General features: G+C 24.7%; 1 protein-coding gene across 1 annotated transcript; it reads left to right on the plus strand.

Moving 5' to 3' along the window:
- On the plus strand, positions 1 to 21347 carry LOC112680501 (neuropathy target esterase sws). The gene is made up of 23 exons (XM_025550604.1): positions 1 to 227; positions 1087 to 1168; positions 1262 to 1359; positions 1481 to 1594; positions 1689 to 1786; positions 3961 to 4201; positions 4263 to 4472; positions 5061 to 5133; positions 5194 to 5393; positions 5482 to 5690; positions 5821 to 5952; positions 7576 to 7699; positions 8764 to 8920; positions 9488 to 9867; positions 10019 to 10201; positions 10878 to 11033; positions 11098 to 11217; positions 13347 to 13533; positions 15349 to 15465; positions 20324 to 20535; positions 20625 to 20714; positions 21057 to 21225; positions 21307 to 21347. Exons 1-23 carry the CDS (start codon positions 129 to 131, stop codon positions 21345 to 21347), a joined length of 3492 nt encoding a protein of 1163 aa, XP_025406389.1. The 5' UTR covers positions 1 to 128.
- The last annotated feature ends 258 nt before the right edge of the window (positions 21348 to 21605 follow it).

Consider the following 21605-nt stretch of genomic DNA (forward strand, 5'->3'; position numbering starts at 1 on the left):
GTTCCTTATTGTCATTTGTTAAGTAATTACATTTATTTTTATTTACTAAAAATTACTCAATATATTCTTATATAGATCTCTACTGCCTACTTGCATTCATATATGTCTTCAATGTATTTCCGTGAGTAATGGAACTTTTAGACATTGTTCATTCCATTCAAAATGATATTTATTATTCAACTTTTCGAAAATGGATAATATCTTCTTACCAATATTTAATAATGGAAGTAAGTTTCATGAATTACATTTAAATATTTAATGTACTGCATAATGAGATCTAAAATTGAACAAGTGATTATTATAAATCATAGATATCTTATTAAATTATTTTATTTCTCCTAATTACCTAATGAATTAATGGTAATGCAAACTGTAGATATTGCAAAATGTCGAAAACGTTATCTATTGTGTCACATTTTATAACTATTTAACTTATTTATGTACACAATTAATCCTGTTCAGTTTTTACATTTAAGTAAGAATATTGGCATCTAAATTACCTATCTAATAAAAGTTATTGGATTATATTTACAAATTTTTGCTTATTTCTTTCTAGTTAATTTTATTTATTTAATGTGTATTACATGTAATAACTAACTATAGTTCTTTAATTTGTTCTTTAATATTTTATTGTAAATAATTTTAACTGACATTATTAAGGTAAAAAGGTCCAAAATGTTAAAAATTTGTTGATAAAACATTTTACTATTGTTTTTATATAATCTTTGTTTTTAAATGTAATTATCTTACTTTAAGTTATTGTTTTAATGAGATATCTTAAACATAATGTAAAATTATTCAGCTTCCATTTATTTTTTAAACCTAACTATGTTTAAATATATAAAGATACAATAATTAATATAATTCAAAATTCTTATGAACTTGAACTTTCAATCTTTATAAATACTTATAAAACATAGTGCATAATAGTCCAAAGTATAATTTTTATTTTTTTCAGTTAAATACATCTAACCATCATTTATTTATTATAAATATAATTAGATTTTGTTATAAGTAAATGTTTAAATAAATCAATTAGGAGTTACTTTAATGTATAATTGATCTATTTTATTATTATTTTTTAAGAAAATGTTAGTCATACTTCTTGGATGCACAATAGTATTACTATCATTAATTACCGTTGCCTTTTACAAATGGAAAGCGAAATGTAAGTTAAATATTACTTTTAATGTATAACAACTAAAATTTTTGAAACTATAAAATCATTAATTGTATAATTTATAAATTATTTTTATAATAGTTTTTGGGCCTCAGGGAAAAGACATCAGTGTTCCTTCAAAAACAAGATTTCGGAAACGTGATAAAGTTTTATTCTATGGACGAAAAATGTTGAGAAAGGTTCTTATTATAATGTATAGTTATGCGGATTATCATTAATTTTAAAACCAGTCTATAAATGAATGTCATTTCATTATTTTCTAAAAATGTCTTGAATATTTTAAATAATTTTATTATTTAGGTGAAAAATATATCAGGGCAGGTGCATGGCCAAGGAAAAAAACGAAAATTGGTTATCAAATTTGCTAGACGTTTACTACAAATGAAGAAAGAAACATTACCTCAGAGGTTAAATGTATGTTTATTAAAACTTAAAATATTAATATATGTTTTTATTGTTTTAATTATATAGATTTTGTTGTATCATGCTAGTTGTTTTTCATTAATAGGTGTTAGAACCACCTGCTGAGTATTTAGAAGAAGAATTAATAATGAAAGATGGCCAAAATGTACCTCCTGATGCTTTCTATATGCTACAAAGTATTCGGTAAGTTTGTTTTTAAATTCTGAGTTAAATTAATGTATTAGCTTAATCATGATGTGTGTGTGTGTTATTTTTGTTATATACACTATTTTGACCAGAATTGCTCTGATTACAATAAAGTAAATATTAGAAAATGGTTCTAGTTTGTACTTTTCTGGGAATAATTTTGTGAATTTCTCTAAAGTTTTCCAAACAAATGAGAAAAAAATGCATAAAACGTAAAATTTCAATCAAGAACCCTTATGAGTAATAATTGAGTATTATTTTGTTATGATTTAATATTTTTTGAGCTATGTACACGGTTTAGACTAAAAAAATAATTCCAATCATCACAATCTAAGAGATTTCTGATAGGAAATGTTGTTTAGTTGGTACCTAATGAGGAGTCATTTTAAAAATTTCTCAACCGTTTTCTTAATAATTGTTAAAAATGAATGAAAAACTTAAATTTAAGAAATACGGTTTGCCAATTTTTTTTATTGTATTTCAAAAAATAATAATAATATACATTTTTACTGAATGCTTATATCAGTTTAATATAGATGGTATAGTTTTCAAAAAAAAAAAAAAAATTTTGAGCTATTTATAAAAAAATTAAAATTTTCATGTTTTCTCAGCTTTTTTTTTTAGATGTTTTTAATATAATTTTGGTTTAACTGAACATCTTAGAAATTTATTATAAAAACCATCATAGGTATCTATTATTATTGAGATTAATATTGAAAAATAATTTACGAGCAGTTAAGTATTAAATCAACAATTTAATTATTGATTACAATCACGAGAATCTATTAGTTTTGCAGTGAAAAATTCATAAACATTTTATATTTGAAATTTAAATATATATATATATATATATATATATAAAATTGAACACAATATATTTCATATGATTTTTTCAGTATCTAGTTAAAAAATATAATTGAAAGTTACAAAAAAGATGTGTAAACATTACAAAATAAAATGACAAAGCTGTATATTTCAACAAATTTTTATAATTTTGTCACAGACATTTCATAGTTTTAAATAATTTTAAAAAATTTTGTGTTGCTTATAGATATTTAAAATTTTTTATTTTCCTACATTTTTTCTTTTGTGAAACATAAAACATTAAAAGTTCAATCTATCTTATTAAGAAATTTGGAATTTATATTATATCAACCATCTTTAGATATATAAACCAATCAACTCAACCAATTTTACTCAAAATCATACTTTAATAGTAATGATATATTGGTTTTAAGTTTAAAAGCCCAATACAAAAATCCATATGCTTATCTCTATATCTCATCCAACTATAGTATCTTATCTGACCTAGGAGTTTCATTTTTTTTTTATATACAGTGAAACCTCGATAACTCGAACCACTATAAATCAAATTTTCGATACCTTGAAGGAATGCCTTGGCCCCTGCCCTACAATTATGGTATGCGTAATAAATTTTTTCGATAATTCAAAATAATTATTGTTGAATTTTGCCTTATAACTCAAATTTATATAATAATATATAACACGTATATACCTCGATGACTCAAAGGACAAATAACCAAGTGTATTATTATAAATAACGATAATCGTAATTGAAAACCGATTAATATTATCAATCTAATATTTACCTAATGCTTAAAAAGTACAGTTATAAACTTAACGATATAATATGGCTTTGCCTAAAATTACTCTTACGCAGGCATTAGATAGTTTACAGGTTGTACGTAAGTACATTCATGAACAACGAGAAATAAGAGAAGAGATTTTTTCCGCTCTAAATGTTATTGAAAATTTTACAGATAAGTCAAACAATAAAAAATAATCAAAAATATCAGAAAAAAAAATATAAAATATAAAATAAAAAAAAAATAAAATAATAAATTTACATTTCATTGTATTTTCTTTATTACATACATTATATATTTATTAGTAAATATATAAATAAATAAAATTATAAAATAAAGTCTTTGTGTTTTAAATAAAAAAAAATGTTTGGTAACTCAAATTTTTTTTGCCCCCAACTGATTTGAGTTATCACATTTTCCACATTTTTTTTTTTTTTATTCTTTTATAACTATAATAAGTATTATAAATATGTAATAATCTATAAGATAATTGCTTTAATTTACTCATGACTTATTATAATTAGTTTGATCAATATAAATCTAATTATAATTTTATTGTTATAGAATATTTGGTCACTTTGAAAAACCAATATTTTTAAAACTTTGTCGTCATACTGAAATCTTAAATGTTCATGCTGGATCTCATTTGTTTAATGTTGGTGACCCTGATGAAAATGTATTCATCATCCAAAGTGGACTTGTTAGTGTAAATATTACTTCAATTGATGGTAGTATAATACCTTTGAAATTAGTCAAAACTGGAGATAGTGTAACATCATTATTAAGTTTTACTGATGTTCTAACTGTAAGTAACAATATAACTACTCATTTTTTTTATTAATTTGTATTGAAAATGTTTATTATAGGGTCATAAAAAGGAATACAAAACTGTTAGTGCACAAGCTATTGAAGATAGTACAATAGTAAGGTTGCCATTTGCTGCTTTTCAGGAAGTTTTGCAAGATTATCCAGACTCATTAATTCAAATAATCCAAGTGGTTATGGTCCGTTTACAAAGAGTTACTTTTACAGCCCTTCATCAATACTTAGGACTATCGACTGAGTTAGTGCAAAGTGTAAGAATAAATAACAATTAACTAATATTTAAATCTATTTTTATTTTTTGATATTAATAAAATAAATGTTCTCCTGGGTCAATAATTATAAGTATATTTATTGAACAATTTTTTTATCAATTGACCAGACAAATTGTACAATTAAACTAAATAATTTATCAAATATCATATTTTACACATATAAATGTTTTTACATACTTGGAATTTGATTTTCCTCACATATTTTAAATATCTTTGAACTAGTTTTAAAATACTATATTAAGTTTTTTTGATCCATTTATTATTTTGAGAATGGTGTTGCACTGTCAATAAGTGCTGTAGCATTTAGCACTGTTAGCTCTCAGATGAGTAACCATTCAGGTTTTTAGTAATGTAGCCATGTTTAAAAGCAAATACTAATTAGAAATTCATTATTACCACCATCAGTCAATATCCATAATTGACTAGGCAATATTAAAAAATTTTATTTATATATTTTACTAAAAAAATGTTAAATATTTACAATTATATTCAATGTATTAATATTTTGTGATATGATTATATTCAAATTGTGTATGATAAGATATTTTAATTTTTTATTTATATTAGGGTATAGATGAAAACAAAATAAGTCCGTTTATTTCAGTTACTAAGAATGAATCAACTATGTTTTTACAAAAAGGTAATTTATTTTTATCCCATTTATATGCTTTATTCTGACTTATTATTTTGATTTTTCTAGAAACAACTTTAATAACCGAGAGTAATTTAGAATCTCTCTTAAAACAGTCAAAAACAGATAAAAAAGACTGGTATCTAAAAATGGCAATTAAAGTTTTTGTTAAAGAACTTCAACTTGATAATGAAAATTTATTACAAGGAAAAGTTGAAATTCGTAAAATCCCTTCTAATACATATGTAATGCGAGAAGATTCTCATCAAGTGAGTTTCATATTTATAAACTTTTCTAAAATTAAGAACCATGGAAAACAAAGAATTTTAAAATTTAGCTGATATTAATTATTTACAGGATGCAGCTTTGGTTTTATTATTACATGGATCAATGATAGTATCACAAAAAATGGATCCAGAAGGATTAACTGAAGCACATATGTATTCAGTCCACCCAGGAGATATAATCGGTGGATTAGCTGTCTTAACAGGAGAACCAGGGTTTCTAACTTTTAGATCCAATCGTCCAAGCGTTATAGCAATATTATCTAAAAATACAGTTTATGCGTAAGTTAATAATCTACAATAGTATAATATTAACCTAAGTACATAACTTATTTAAATTAAGTATTATATTTTTAACTTAAAATGTATAAGTATCATTAATATTATTATTAATAATGCATTTGTTTTAAAGGATTATGCGAATAAAACCACAAATTGTTTTGCCAATTGCAAATACAGTAGTCACTCGTTTATCACCTTTTGTGCGTCAAGTAGATTTTGCTTTGGATTGGTTGTTTATTGAGAGTGGACGTGCAGTTTATAGGTAAATCAAAAATAATTAATCTTTTTTGCATAGGCGAAATTTCAGTTTATAACTTGGAGGGGCTTAGCATACTTAAATGAAACAAACCCGTGGGGGTTCTGCCCCTCCCCCCATTCACTACCGATATAGCGATATCATATTTTTCTCACCCATTTTCCTACATTTAATATATTATAATGCATTTATTAATAAAACTAAAAATATTTGTATGAAAAAAATAACAAAATTTAGGTAAATAAATGTAATATATTATATTTTTTTATTAAATATATTATAATAATTGAAACCTTCAGTTAGAAATTGCAAATTTATTTAATATTTTTTCATTAGACAATTCATTCGATAAATCTCGTTCTAGATAAATTAATGACAACTCTGTAAATCTATCTTGATTCATATATGTTCGAAGCCGATTTTTAATCTTTTTCATTGCTGAAAATAATCTTTCACATGTTGCAGAGCTAATTGGAATTGTTAAAGATAATGATAACAGTTTATATTAATTAGAATAAAGCTCTGCATCCATGATTGATTTGATATCTTCCAAAGTGAAACTGGGGTTTCTACGGGTCAGACAATTTTTTACCACAAGCATTTCTGATTGAAGTGTATTTACATCCACATTTAATAGGTCCTAAAAATTAAATCATAAAAATTGATTGATATCGTTTTCTGTATTATGTAGATTAGATAACTAATGAAGGATTTAATACTTTAATTTAAATATAAATTTTTGGAGGGGTTAATTTTAATATTGGAATGCTAAGCCCTTTTAAGTGCTCCCCAAATTTTGCCTATGCTTTTTTGTTTTTTATCTGAAATAAATTATAAATAATTTATTATTTAGTATCTTAAAATTAATTAATTATAATTTATTCAATCTATATCTTAATAACACGGGGTATTTAACATCCATTTACTAAATATTGATTGTTAATATACTTAGTATTAAATCCCTTAAAATATTTCATTATGTTATTTAAATAATTTTGTGAAGTACAATTCATTAATACTTTTACACAGTCAATTTCCAATAAAAATATTATCATAATAATACATTATGTTGTAGAAAAATGTTTAAAACTGTGTATATTAAATTTAACAGTTAAATTAAACTATTATTTTCTTAGGTCTCATGGATAAAGGATAATATTTGGATTATAATAATTTCAAAATTGAAATTAAGAATAAAAGAAAGAGTTAGTTGGATGTTTTGAGATTAAAATACTAAAAATAATTAAATAATTAGAGGATAATAAAAGACAATTAAAAATAATATGGGAGAGGTCACAAATTATTTCCTCAAAATGTTTAGTTTAGTTTCCTAACAAGGAGAATTGTTTATAGAAATGGGAAGGAAGTAGATAATGACCAACCCATTAATGGCTATATTCTATTCGACGTTCTGGATAATTTTAGATAATTGAAAATTTTAATAAATTTTATTTTATTGTAATGTCTGAATATTAAAAATATAAAATTATAAAAGTTGCAGGAATCCAAAAAATTTTAATGTGTATAATAGTTTTATTCTTAACCATTAAAGAAAAGCATTAGACTACATTTATAATTTATGAAATTAATTTATAATAACTTAGTTAAATTAATTATATTTCTTTTTAGGCAAGGTGAAGAATCTGATAGTACATTTATTGTATTAAGTGGCCGTTTACGTTCAGTTATTACGCATGATAATGGAAAAAAAGAATTGGTTGCTGAGTATGGAAAAGGAGATCTAGTTGGAATTGTAAGTTATATTAATTTTTTTTGGTTATTTTCTTGTTAACATTTAAGAAACTTTAAAAATCATAATAACCAATCATATCAATAATATTTATTTCCATTGACATTTTTATTTGTAAATTAGGAATTATTATTGTGTTAAATGTTAAAATTCAAGTTTAATTATTTCTATTTATTAATTAAATACTTTTTTTTAGATAATAAGTGTCCAATAACAAAAGATTATTTTATTTATTTATGTTTAAAGCCGCACACTGAAGAAACTAGTTTTGAGAAACCAATTTCATGAAACGTGAAACTTAAGTTTCATGAAACCATTCAATTAAAAAACAAAAAGATGCGCACATTGAGTTTCACAAAACAAAAAATTTCTCATCGTTGTGCAACTGCGGTTTCATAAAACTTGTGATTTTGGTTTCAATAATATAGTTTCATCAATTATGACAGTTTTTAATTAATAATTTGGAAGCATGTTAAAAAGTTTTGTATTTATGAATATATTTAATTAAAATAAACATTACATTTAAATATTGTACATTATTTAGGTTATATTTGTATATTACCAAATTTAAATATAATAATTAATATATTGTATTATATTATACAGTATTTATTTAACATTCAAAGCAATAGTATTCATACTTGGGAAATTTGAATCGTATTAATTAAATAGTGTTAAATACTGATAGTAATACTGCACTAAACAGTAAAATGCAACTTGAGACATTCTATAGAAACTTTGGAATTTATCCTCATAGGTGGTTAATTCCTTTAAAACTACATAGCTACTATGCTGTTATCTTTTAAAATTGGATGAATCCAATACCTACGTTTTCTTTTTTTTGTTATGAAGCCACCAATATAACATAAACACATCCTCATCATCAAGCGGAATTGTTGAAACTATAGGTACATTTAGTTTCATTTATGTACGGCTAATATGAAATAAGTTTCATAAAATTAATTTCACAAAATGGTTTCTCAAAACTAGTTTCTTTAGTGTGTGGGCCTAAATATATAAAAAAATGTATTTGAAATTTTTATATCAACATTTATAAATAATTTAAGGTAGAAGTTGTAACCAAAACACCACGAGGAACAACAGTTATGGCAGTTAGAGATTCTGAATTAGCAAAATTGCCAGAAGGATTATTTAATGCTATTAAAATACGTTTTCCTGGAGTTGTATCTACATTAATCAATCTATTAGGACATCGAATTTTAGGTAATTATAATTTTGTTGTATTTTAAAATGTTTTATAATTTAGATTTTGTATAAAATATCAAAGCAACTAAATACAATTTAGAAAACAATTTATTTAAAAAACATTGTATATAATAATTAATAATATGATTAATTCTGTAATCATAATTTGTGTTGATTTATATTGTAGGATTATTATTATTAATTTCATATTAGTTTTATTAAGAAATAATTCATTGTGACAAACTTAAATTAAATTCTAACACTAATTTGTGTTGTATTTAAAAAATAAAGTAATTTTGAACTTGCAGCTGAAAAATTAATTGTTTACAATAAGAAATTGGCAACAGTATAATTGACATATTATTTGCCAAATTATGTGAAAAATAAATTTATCTCAATCAATAGTTTCTTAAATTTTAAATTATGGTATAAATTGGAAGTACCATAAACCATTGTGTTCATCAAATTTGATGATTATTTATTTAAAACTAAAAATAATGTACACATGCATTTAGTTTTAAGATTTTAAAGTTCTTATATTTATATTTTTCAATTGTTAATTACTTATAAATTATTTCATTCTAGGTACTTGGCAAAAGCCTACAATTGGTAAAACACTAGATACAAGACCTACTCAAAGTAATTTTTCGACTATTGCTATTGTACCTATATCAGATGATGTTCCTCTTACTAGTTTTACATATGAACTATATCATTCATTATGCTCTATTGGATCTACTATACGATTAACTTCTGATTATGTTAGAAATGTATTAGGAAAGTCGATTATGGATAATAAAAATGAGTACCGTTTAACTACTTGGTTAGCCCAACAAGAAGATCAACATAAAATTGCTCTTTATCAATGTGATTATTCATTTTCTCCTTGGACTCAACGTTGTATTCGGCAAGCTGATTGTATATTACTTATTACGCTTGGAAATAAATATCCTATATTAGGAAAAGTTAGTTTTCACAAACAGAATATGTTATGTGTTAAATGAAATTTATTTTCGATTATTAGAATATAATATAAATTAGCACTTATTACTAATTTTTTTGATTAATTTTCAAATGCGATATTCATCTCACTGATGAATACATCTTTTTTTCTAGTATGAAAAAGATATTGAACGTTTAGCTTTACGTACCCAAAAAGAATTGATTTTATTACATAGAGAAGACTCTGATTTACCTTCTAATACAGTTGCATGGTTGAATATAAGGTCTTGGGTATCTTCACATCATCATATACAGTGTCCAAAACGTATATTTTCAAAGCGTTCTATTTCAATTATAGTAAGTGCTTGGTAGTAATAAACTAAGTTTATTGATAACTTTTTTCTCTCATACTTTTATATTTTTAAATTTTAAATTCTAAACTATTATACTTATAGTTGCTTGATTAGATATTTATAATCACTAAATTAATGAATAATTTACATACGAGTTTTAATAACGAATCTTAAACAAAAATAATACAAATTAAAGTTATTATACAAAATGTAAGCTGTGGCATTACAATAAATTTTTACATATGATATCTGATAGATAGTGAGAAAGAAAAGAACCATTTAATAATAAATATAGATAGAAAATTAAAACTAGAATACAAATAATCTTAACTCTCACTCTTCTCCTATTAATTCCATCATTAGTTTTATAAATTTCACTGGTTTACTAATATAATCTACTGTATACAATATTAATATCAGTATTTACCATAAATTTATAATTGTCTTGCTGTTATGTTTTTAATAAAAGCAAAATTAAAAAAAATTACAAATATGATAGCAAAAGAAGGAAAGTTGAGTTATTGCTGGAGTGGAACATATGGTGAATAGGGTTATTGTGGGCAAATAATGTGTGTGAGTTATCAAAAACAATTAATTTAAAGACCAAACAGTTTTTGGAGTTTTCAATTACTTCAAACTATGATGACTTGACTATAATTGTTGTATATATATATATTTAGAGTGAACAATATGAAAAAATATTGCAAACAGAAGTTAACATTCATTCAGATTTTTCCCGTTTGGCCAGATGGTTGACAGGAACTTCTGTAGGTTTAGTTTTAGGAGGTGGCGGAGCAAGAGGAGCTGCTCATATAGGGATGATAAAAGCCATACAAGTATATTACAATTTTATACTTAAACATTATTAATTTATTATTTATAATATTTTATTTTTATTAGGAAGCTGGTATTCCAATAGATATGGTTGGTGGAGTAAGCATTGGTGCTTTTATGGGAGCTGTTTGGTGTCGTGAAAGAGACATTATTGGTATGATACGAAAAGCTAGTCATTGGGCTAAGGTATGATAATAAACATTATGTTTAGTGTTAATAGAATAGAGTTTTAATCATTTTAATTTTATTATAAAGTCAATGGTTATGGATACTTTTATTATTCAAAACTAATCTATGAATAAGTTTAACGCTTTATGTCAATTTATTCTTATTTTAATTTAACTTTTACTATGTAACTGACTAATAAAATCATATATAAAAAACCTGGATTAGACGGAACCGATTGGGACCTTGACATTTTTCCGTGTTAGCAGGGTTTCTGTCTTGATGGGGTTAGTTAATTATATGTAATTTGAAACGGGACCAAAAAATGGTTCCGTAAAACTGTGGTTTTACTGTATTAAATACGGATATATAGTCTATTGCAACGAATCCCATACTGTGAGAGAAGTCCAAAGAACCAAAGGAAGTCAAAGCAAATATTTATATTGTATATTCCACTGCTATATATTTATTATTTAATTGACAATAATTTGCTTATAATAAAATTGTAAAAAATGTTTAATTGGGAGACATGATTCATTTTTTTTTGTTAAGACCCGAAAAAGTTTGGTCTAGTGGCATAAATAAGGAGGACTTAGGAAGGATTTAGGTCCCCAGATATCAGAAGTAATTTAAAAAAAATTTGTTTCTGCCAAATTGATCTTTATTTTATTTATACAAACTGTCTAATCATTATATAGAGTCTAATAAAATTACATTGAAATATATTTGGAAAAATATAATGAAAATATTTTAGAAAACTATTCAATAATATATAGTTTTACAAAACACATGTAACATTAATATGAATCATCAAAGTATCAGCCATTTCTGTGTTTTACTCAAAAATATTTCATATTTAGCTTGAATCTGTGATAATATTATATTGACATAACATGTTGTATTCTGATATATTTATAAACTACATGGAATAAGATGTATTTTAGTTGGTAATTAATTGATAAATTTTACTTTGTTTTGGAATTTTGGAATAGTCTCGGTTTTTTTACTTGATAATTTTAAGCATTAAAATAATTTAACTAATACTATTAATCTTGAAGAAATAATTGAACAATTTGTCAAAATAGAAAGAAAAATAGCATTCAAATTATAATATACAGTAGAACCTCATTAATCTGGACAGCCGTTTATAATACCTAAATTACGCTAGTTTATCTAAACTATCTAAACATAGTCGTTAAATACGTAAAAAATAATAACGATGAAAACACATCTGCGTCTTATGAGCATATAAGGCATCTTTACAAGTTAATCTTTAAAGAAATCAATGAGAAAGTAAGACAACACCAAAGATTAACAGTTTTTTTAAACCAGTAATTTATGCTTAAGCGTGTCAAGTGTGAATAATGAAGGTAAACTTTAATATATACCGTATTATGTACGTAATGATTATAATACAATTATATACTATTTTCAAGGTTTCATATTGTTAGACATACATTTATGTATTAGATTAAACTTTTATAATAAAATATGCAATACATTTTTTTTAAATTTATAATTTACGATTTTTGATTATTTTTTTTGATCCGGACTTTCATAAATTCGGATAATCTAGTGTCCCAATTAGTTCAGGTTAATGAGGTTCTACTGTATTTGTTAATAATTTATATTTAATTAATTTTTTTTTTTTTTAGTATTATACAGTATATGGTAAATTTATTAGTGTTTGTACTTGTTATTGTCTTAGCAAACAATACATTTTTAAACTGGCATGCACAAAAATATACTAGTAGTTCTAAAAAAACCTTTCCCTCATTAATTTTCATCTAATTACACCAATGATATAATATCATTGTTTGGTTCTCTTATTATTATAAAATTATCCAATGAATAAAATAAGAATAGAAAGTTGTATTATATAATTTATACACATGTACAAATACCCATTTGATAAAGTATTTTTATGGAAATTATTTTATCCTTTCATCAATGAGGAAAATATCAGCTTAAATCTAAAAAAGTATGCTTAAGGATGTTATAAAATAGTAAATTGGGTTGTAAATGATTTCATAATACAATTAATTACTGGTTATAATAATAAGTTATTCAAAGTATATTATATATCACTATATACATTCTATTTTAATACTTTTCTTTTAATAAATGATTAAAAAAAATTTATTTTTAAGAGTATGACTCATTGGTGGAGACAAATATTGGATTTGACTTACCCAGTAACATCAATGTTTACTGGTCAAGATTTTAATCTTACTTTAATTTCTGCTCTTGGAGAAACACAAATTGAAGACTTATGGTTGCCATATTTTACAGTTACTACAGATATATCAGCGAGTGAAATGCGAGTTCATACTCATGGTATAGTTAATTTATTATTCTTATATTTAACATATAAGGTGCTATTAATAATATAAAAATATTTTCATTGTTGCTTAATAAATAAGAAACCCAATTAAAGTATATATAAATATTAAATAATTAATAACTAATCATTTTTTTTTTTTTTTTAATAAATTAAATAACCATAATTTACATCATACATTTTTTAATATTTTCATATTTTTATTTCAATAAAATTGTCCTTAAATCTAGTAATAAGCTATTTCTATGAGCATTTGAATTTATATTGTTTATTTTTTCAATCAATTGATATAACTTTTTGTATATATATATATATGTCGTAGGCCATATGGAAAATTAGTTTTTTTGCAAAAAAACTAGACTCTTAGCAATGGGGTAGCCCGTTTGCAAACTACTTATAATTTTTCCAAACAGCCTGCTGTTTTTTAGGCTCATTGCATACATACTAATTTCAGTTAGGCCTTTTAAGAACTACAATCATTTTATGGTAAAAACCATTTTAATTATTTTATTTTAATGGTTATTGATAATAACACAGTACAAATATATAACATAAATGTATAACATGTAACATTATTATTTATTAATAATATAAATTATATAATATAAAGGTATTTATTTATTGTTACATGTGGTTTTTTTAGTGACATCTTGAGCTACACAGTACATTGTTTTAAATAACTTTAAAATAATTTCAAGAAATAACGAAGAAACATTCTCAATTTGGAGGGCAGGGTTATCAAAAATGTTTTTGCAAAACATTGTGTAAAACAAATAGATGTGCTTGTGGGAAAAACAATGTACTGTGTAGTTCAAGATGCCACGAAAAAACCACATGTAACAATAAATAAATACCTTTATATTATATAATTAATATTATTAATAAATAATAATGTTACATGTTATACATTTATGTTATATATTTGTTCTGTGTTATTATTAATAACCTTTAAAATAAAATAATTAAAACGGTTTTTACCATAAAATGATTGTAGTTCTTAAAAGGCCTAACTGAAATTAGTATGTATGCAATGAGCCTAAAAAACAGCAGGCTGTTTGAAAAAATAGTAAGTAATTCTTAAAAGGCCTAACAGCTGTTAGTCTGTATGCAATGAGCCTGAAAAACAGCAGACTGTTTGGAAAAATAATAAGTAGTTCGCAAACGGGCTACCGCATTGCTAAGAGTCTAGTCTTTTTGCAAAAAAACTAATTTTCTATATGGTCTACGATATATATATATATTTATTAATAAATATTATTTTTAATATTAATTTTATAAGAATGATAAAAATTAAAACATTGTAAATTTATTTAATTGTTATTATACATTCATAATTTTAGTGAGTAAATATTTTATTCAAATTTTTCAATGTTGATTTATTATTTAACATTAATCAAATCGTTTTCTTATAACTAATGGTTTCATTTTTACCACTTTTTTTATTTTGCAAATTATAATATAAAAATATAGACATTGTTTAATATTAAATATAAAATAGGCAACCTATGAAATAAAAAAAAAATCTACAAAGTATATTTTACAATAAATTTAACTTTTCAAATTTAAAATTATAAAATATTAAATTTATTTCAACATATAATATTTACCACACATATATGTTTTCAATATTTTAATTAATAAAATAATTTGTTTTTCAATAATACTTTTAAATTATTTAAATAAGGGACTGTGATTGATTTACATAACACTGTGTTGGTGTGATGTATTATTATAATGATTATTATTTAACTGTTTTCGGACCTCTAAAAATAATTTGGTTTATATTATACGTGGGGTTTTATATATTCTAGGGTCATTGTGGCGTTATGTTCGATCATCAATGTCTTTATCCGGTTACATGCCACCTTTATGCGATCCAATTGATGGACACTTGTTATTGGATGGTGGATACATAAATAATTTACCAGGTAAATCAATCACTAACTTATTTAAATAGTTCAGTTAAACTAACAGAAACTAAAAAGGTTTAATAAGATAAAATTTGGTAGTACTGTATCCTCAAATAAAATAAAATATTGTAACTAGTAAATAAAATGAAACATAATTTTTTTCGATAAATGAAAAACAAATATTAAAAAAAATCTTTTTGGAATAATTACAAATTCAAAATAATTTGATATTGGAAAAATGTATGTGCGGAAGAATAATTCAGATTAAACATTTTTCAACTTGAAAGATCTTTATATTTGTATTAATGTACTGGTAAATAGGCTTTCTTTGGAGGTATGTACGAGCAAGTATGTCTATTGCTGGCTTACTTCCTCCCATTTGTAATCCTGGTGATGGACATTTACTAATGGATGGTTCTTATGTGAACAATTTACCAGGTTGGTATAATAGCTATAAATACTTTGGTGTTTGATCAATGTCTTATAAGTAGTTTGAATCCATTTTCTCTGTGCACTATAATTCTACAAAATAAATAAAACCATATGAATATGGAATATTTTAAGCAAGTTGACCCTCAAAGATATAGACATATTATATTTGCAATCACAATAAATTATTATTATTAAATTGCATATAAATACTCTAATTTATCTTGCAATGTAATTAATTTTTTAATATCCAAATTAAGGTATAATAATAAATAATAAAAGTAAAATAATGTTTTTTTTTTTAATTTGTAACGTAATGTAATGTAAAAAATAACCATTTTTTTTGTAAAGGAAAATCTCAGTAAGTACCACTGTTCCGAAAAAAAAAGAACAGCTTCTCTGTAATAATTCAACTTAAAGAAAAAAATATGAATATCACTGAACTCCCTAGCTACTATTTTTTCAATTTTAATGAAGCCTATTATAGTATACATTAACCTCTACAATATATTTATATAAAAATTTAAATAAAAAAGTAGCAAAAAATGCTCTAAAAAAAATGAAAAAATGTTTTGAAAATCATAAAAATATAAAAATGATATTATAAAAATCATGTTACCAAATACATTGGATGTTATTTTTCTATAATCCTTGACAGAATGGTAGTAGAAGAATCAAGTTTAAGATTAAAAAGATATTCTAAAAACTAAGATTTTTAAATACCGAGAGGAAAATAAAATTGTATTCTTTTAAATTTTTTTTTTAATTTATAAATAGATGTTTTAGAACTAGTGATGGGTCGAACCCTGATTTTTTAAATCGAACCAAACTTGAACCGAACTTTAAATTATTTTTTCGAATTCGAACTGAACCGAACCTTCATATTTTCTACCGAACCGAACCTATTATGATTTTAAGTCGAGCTCGAACTCGAACACAATACGTTTTATCATGTACATTGTACCTATCTACAAATTAAATCAATCATAATTATTAATTACTATTGTATTTTAAGTTTTCGTATTACCTATTCTACATTTCAGTGGCGTACATTCAATATTGCTCTGGGTAGAGGGTTAAAAAAAATAATCGTTATCTTTTTTTTTTTCGTTGCACAGATAAAGAAGATAAATAACTGCTATAAATAGATATTATTTTATACAACTTTTTTACCAATTTACAGTTTACTTTTACATTACAGTAAATTAATAGCTATTGGAATATAAAAACAGCATAGTTACTAAAACTTTTCAAACACCTGTCAATAAAATTATTTAATTATCATAATATTTGTATAGTTGTATATTTTAAGTTCAAAGCGTAATAATGAAACTACGAAAATATTACACGTCATCAATAATAAAATATTTTTTTTTTTTTTTTGTTTTTGGGGGTTTGCCCCCCCCCCCCCCCGTATGTATGCCACTGCTACATTTTAACTTTTAAGTCTAAGTAATTGTATTATTTACAATACATTTAAATTTTAGATAATTTCTTATTATTATTATTATTTTTCAAAACCAGTATTGTGCTCTCTCGTGTTGTTTTGTAGCTTATAAAATAATCATTCAGTATTGAGTATTAAGGAGTGTAATATCACAATCAGAGCCATGTCAAATATTTCAGCGCCCCGGGGCAAAATTTTTTCTACGGGGCCACTGGGCACAGGTAGCATATTAAGTGCAGATAAGGGCGCCCCCTTACTTTTAAAAAACTACGGCGCCCGGGGGCAATTGTCCCTTTGACCCCCCCCCTTAACACGGCCCTGATCACAATACAATCAGTACATTTTAATAATATATAAAAAGAAAAATAGTAATAATAACTTTAATTCACAAATATAGAATGATTAGTAGAATTTATAATGTAAGACGTAAGTTGTAAACATTTTTTTATTAACAGCACAGTCGCTATATCGGAATAGAATTCACCCAAAATAGATTTTAACCCCTATTAACCTCTACAATAATACGATAAAAACAAAAATAGCTAATTATGAATGTATTGCCTCTATTGGCGATAAACAACTTATTAATGTTTTGGTCGGCGGAAGGTGGATGGTAACATACGACTGGAATAAAATATTATTATAAATAATGCATAACGTGCCCTGTACAGATTATCACTTTCTATCGCCAATAGTCTAATTATTTTTAAATAATCATTATCAATTTTTATTTTTCAAAAATAACTTTTGAAGAATTGTATATATATATATGGTTTTCGAACTATCGTGGCCAGTAAATCTGGTTCGACAAATATTTTTAAGTTTGATTTTCGAACAGTAAAAGCTGCTTGATAGTTCGGTTCGATTTTTTTTCATGCCGAGTTCGAATTTCGAACCGAACCGAACATCAAGAGTTCGGTTCGAGATTCGAACAGTTCGACCCATCACTATTTACAGGGCCGCATTTAGGGGGGCACTAGCTACAACTGCCCCGGGCGCTAGTTTTTTTGGAGCACCAAAGTTTTGTGGTCGGAAATTTGCTTACTTGTGAATTATTAAACTTTTAAAATTATTTTGAAATTATTATTTTTTTTGTTTTTAATAATAGTATCATAAATTAATATTAATTTATTATGCTGTTTGAAATTTAAACAACTATGAACTAATTAATTTATATCAATATAACTATCAGCGATCCAGAATATTGTATATATATATATATATTATATTACCTAATATTAGTTTCTAAATTTGTTGTGATAATGTCAATAAACATAAGTTATTTATAATAATACGGCGTATTATGTTATCGCGTGCGACGTGTCGAAACGTGCCTACTACACAAAAATAGCATTGATTTTAGAATATTTAAAACAGTGGTTCTCAATGGAGGCGATACCACCCCCTTGGGGGCATTTCGGTTTCTCCGGGGGCGATAATTTTGAAGGGGTCGTTGAGGGTGGGTGAGCTTTTTCAAACTCGGAGATTAAAAATAATATTAATAAATCGTCGAGGAAGTTTGATACAAGTTTGATATCACTGATACCAAACGCTCGTCGATTTTTCAAACGGTGGAGAAATATTTTACCAGAAAAAATGTCCCCTTAACTAATATTATTGCATGCGCAATAGATGGCGCTTCTTCAATGACCGGTCGTCATGTTGGGTTCATATGCTGGGCCCACTTAAAAAAAGCCATCCCAGGTATTATTTGTGTTCATTATGTTATACATCGCCAACATTTAACTTTCCCGTCATCGTATTTAGTTGAAAAAGAATTTACCGTTGTTGTTTAGCTTTTGCATAGGCGCAAATTGGGGGGGGGGGGGCTTGGGTGTGCTTAGCACCCTCATTTTTGAAATTAGCACCCCCAAATATGTTAATATTAATTTACATTTAAATACTCATTACTCATTATGTATAGAAAAACATAATAATTTTTGAGTTTTTTTGTATAAATATATAAATTTTTATACAATACAAAAATATTTCGATACGAAAATAATAATATGTAGAAAAACTATTATGGTTTTAAAAAAATTACCTATCTAAAGTATCATCGCATGCCAATTTAAAATCTAAAAAAGCTCTAGAAAAAACTTTTAGGCCAGTATTTCTATCCGAAAAAAATGTTAAATAAAATATAAACATCATTATAAAACCATAATATTCTTCGCTTCAGTCAGAATCTAAAAGTGATCATGTGATAAAACATTTGTGTTTACAGACAGGTAATTCGTTATACACATAATAAAAATATAAAATTAAAGTGAACAATTTAAATTTAGAAATATTTATATATTTACCAAATATTTTAGTAACTGTTGAATTGTACGGTTTTCGGGTGTCTATAACCATTAAAGAACATGAAAAAGATAGAAGGGCTTCAGCCCCCCCCCCCCCCCCGTTTTTTTATTGAAATTGTGCCCCTGAGCTTTTGACTAAATAAAGAAATCGTTTGGACATTTACAATAAAGGTGATCTACGTTTAGCTTTGACCAATATCGAACTAGACATCCCAACTACTCATCAGGCTCAGGGCAATCATTGATAGGCATAGTCTTTTTTTAAAGTAAAGTCAAATTTTTTTGTTAAGTGGAGTAAAATATAACTATTACTATTTTCTTAAAATAAGAATTTTTACTTTAATTTAGTATACTGATGAATAAATATATATATATATATTTATATTAAGAAAATTTAATTTTAAAAAAGGGGGGCGTTAGCAGTAAGTTATTACGATAAAGGGGCGCTGAACTAAAAAAGGTTAAGAACCACTGACCTAAAAGGTTCATGAAGATCTATCTCTTATATTTTCCGAGGGTAAGCCCCTTAGAGGGGTGCCAATTTTTTTTTTTTTTTTGCGCCGGGGCGCAAAATGTTTAAATGCGGCACTGACTATTTAGAACTATGCATAAATCTATTGTATTGTATTCTATCATATACCTATATACATCTATATATGTTTATAATTATATTTTTAAAAAATTTAAATTTTAGCGGATGTTATGCGTAATCTTGGAGCAAAATTTGTTCTTGCTATTGACGTTGGATCTCAAGACGATATGGATTTTACTAATTATGGAGATAGTTTGTCTGGATTTTGGTTATTATGGAAAAAATATAATCCATTCACAACATCGGTTAAAGTTCCAAGTCTTCCAGATATACAATCTCGACTTGCATATGTCTCTTGTGTTCAACAACTTGAGGTAAATTAATTTTTATTCGTTCTTAATCTGGTTATTATTATTTTTACAGTTTTTACCATATGTTTAAATTACATATTTTTTAAATATAGATTGTTAAAAATAGTGATTATTGTCAGTACATAAGGCCTCCTATTGATAAATATAAAACACTTCAATTTGCAAGTTTTGAAGAAATTAAGGTAGGTATAAACTATTAAAATATTAATATACATAATAACTGCCATGTAGGTAAATTAATTTAATGCATAAGTAAACTCAGCCTAAGATATGATATATTATAAAATTAATTGATAAATTAAAGTTTGCCATGTATCAATTTATGAAAGAAATAATATCATAATCAAATAATTAAATTATTATTATTTAAAAATTATTTTAATAAAAGTGTGTAAAGCAAGCACCCAAAACTATGGCTTTAATATTTATATTTATTTTATTTTTAAAAACTAATAAAATGTAATTTTTTTTTTAATTTGAAGGGATACAATTTAAAAAATAACACACTGTTATTTTTATTATAGGAAGTAGGTTATCAACACGGTAAGACTTATTTCGCTGGTTTAAAACTAGCAGGAAAAATTCCATTTGGAAAACAAGAACCCATATTGTCACATAGAAAATCAGAACAACGAGATTTGTATCCAAATCTTGTACAGACTATTTCATCTAGTACCCTACAATCAGTTGACAGTAATTACATTTGATCATCAATACAAATATATCTACTTTCTTTTGAATATATATTAGTTGATAATAATTAATTTTTTTCAGATGTTCAGAAATTTGAATCAAATAAAAGTGATAAACAATAGTGATGCAATTTTTTTTACCTTTTCTGTTGTATAAGTTTTTGTTATTATTAAATATCTAATACATATATAAAGATTTATCTTATAGTTTAACTATTTTTCTATCTTCAGAATCCTTTAAGTTTTGTTGTATCAAAGAAATAAAATAATTTATTCATGAATATTTAAAAAACAATATTTTTATGTTACTTATGGAATTTTTTATTTTTCTTATTTTAATCTTTACATTTGTAAATATTAAATTTTATACTATATTTAACT

The sequence above is a fragment of the Sipha flava genome, unplaced genomic scaffold (genome assembly GCF_003268045.1).
Source record: "Sipha flava isolate LNK unplaced genomic scaffold, YSA_version1 177_pilon_pilon, whole genome shotgun sequence".
NCBI lineage: Eukaryota > Metazoa > Arthropoda > Insecta > Hemiptera > Aphididae > Sipha > Sipha flava.

Excerpts from the sequence above, each read along its gene's own strand:
- LOC112680501 (XM_025550604.1), top strand. The coding sequence starts at position 129 with ATGGAACTTTTAGACATTGTTCATTCCATTCAAAATGATATTTATTAT. Across the intron at positions 5,134-5,193 it reads AACTATGTTTTTACAAAAAG|AAACAACTTTAATAACCGAG; the intron begins GTAATTTATTTT and ends TGATTTTTCTAG. Across the intron at positions 13,534-15,348 it reads AATGCGAGTTCATACTCATG|GGTCATTGTGGCGTTATGTT; the intron begins GTATAGTTAATT and ends TATATATTCTAG.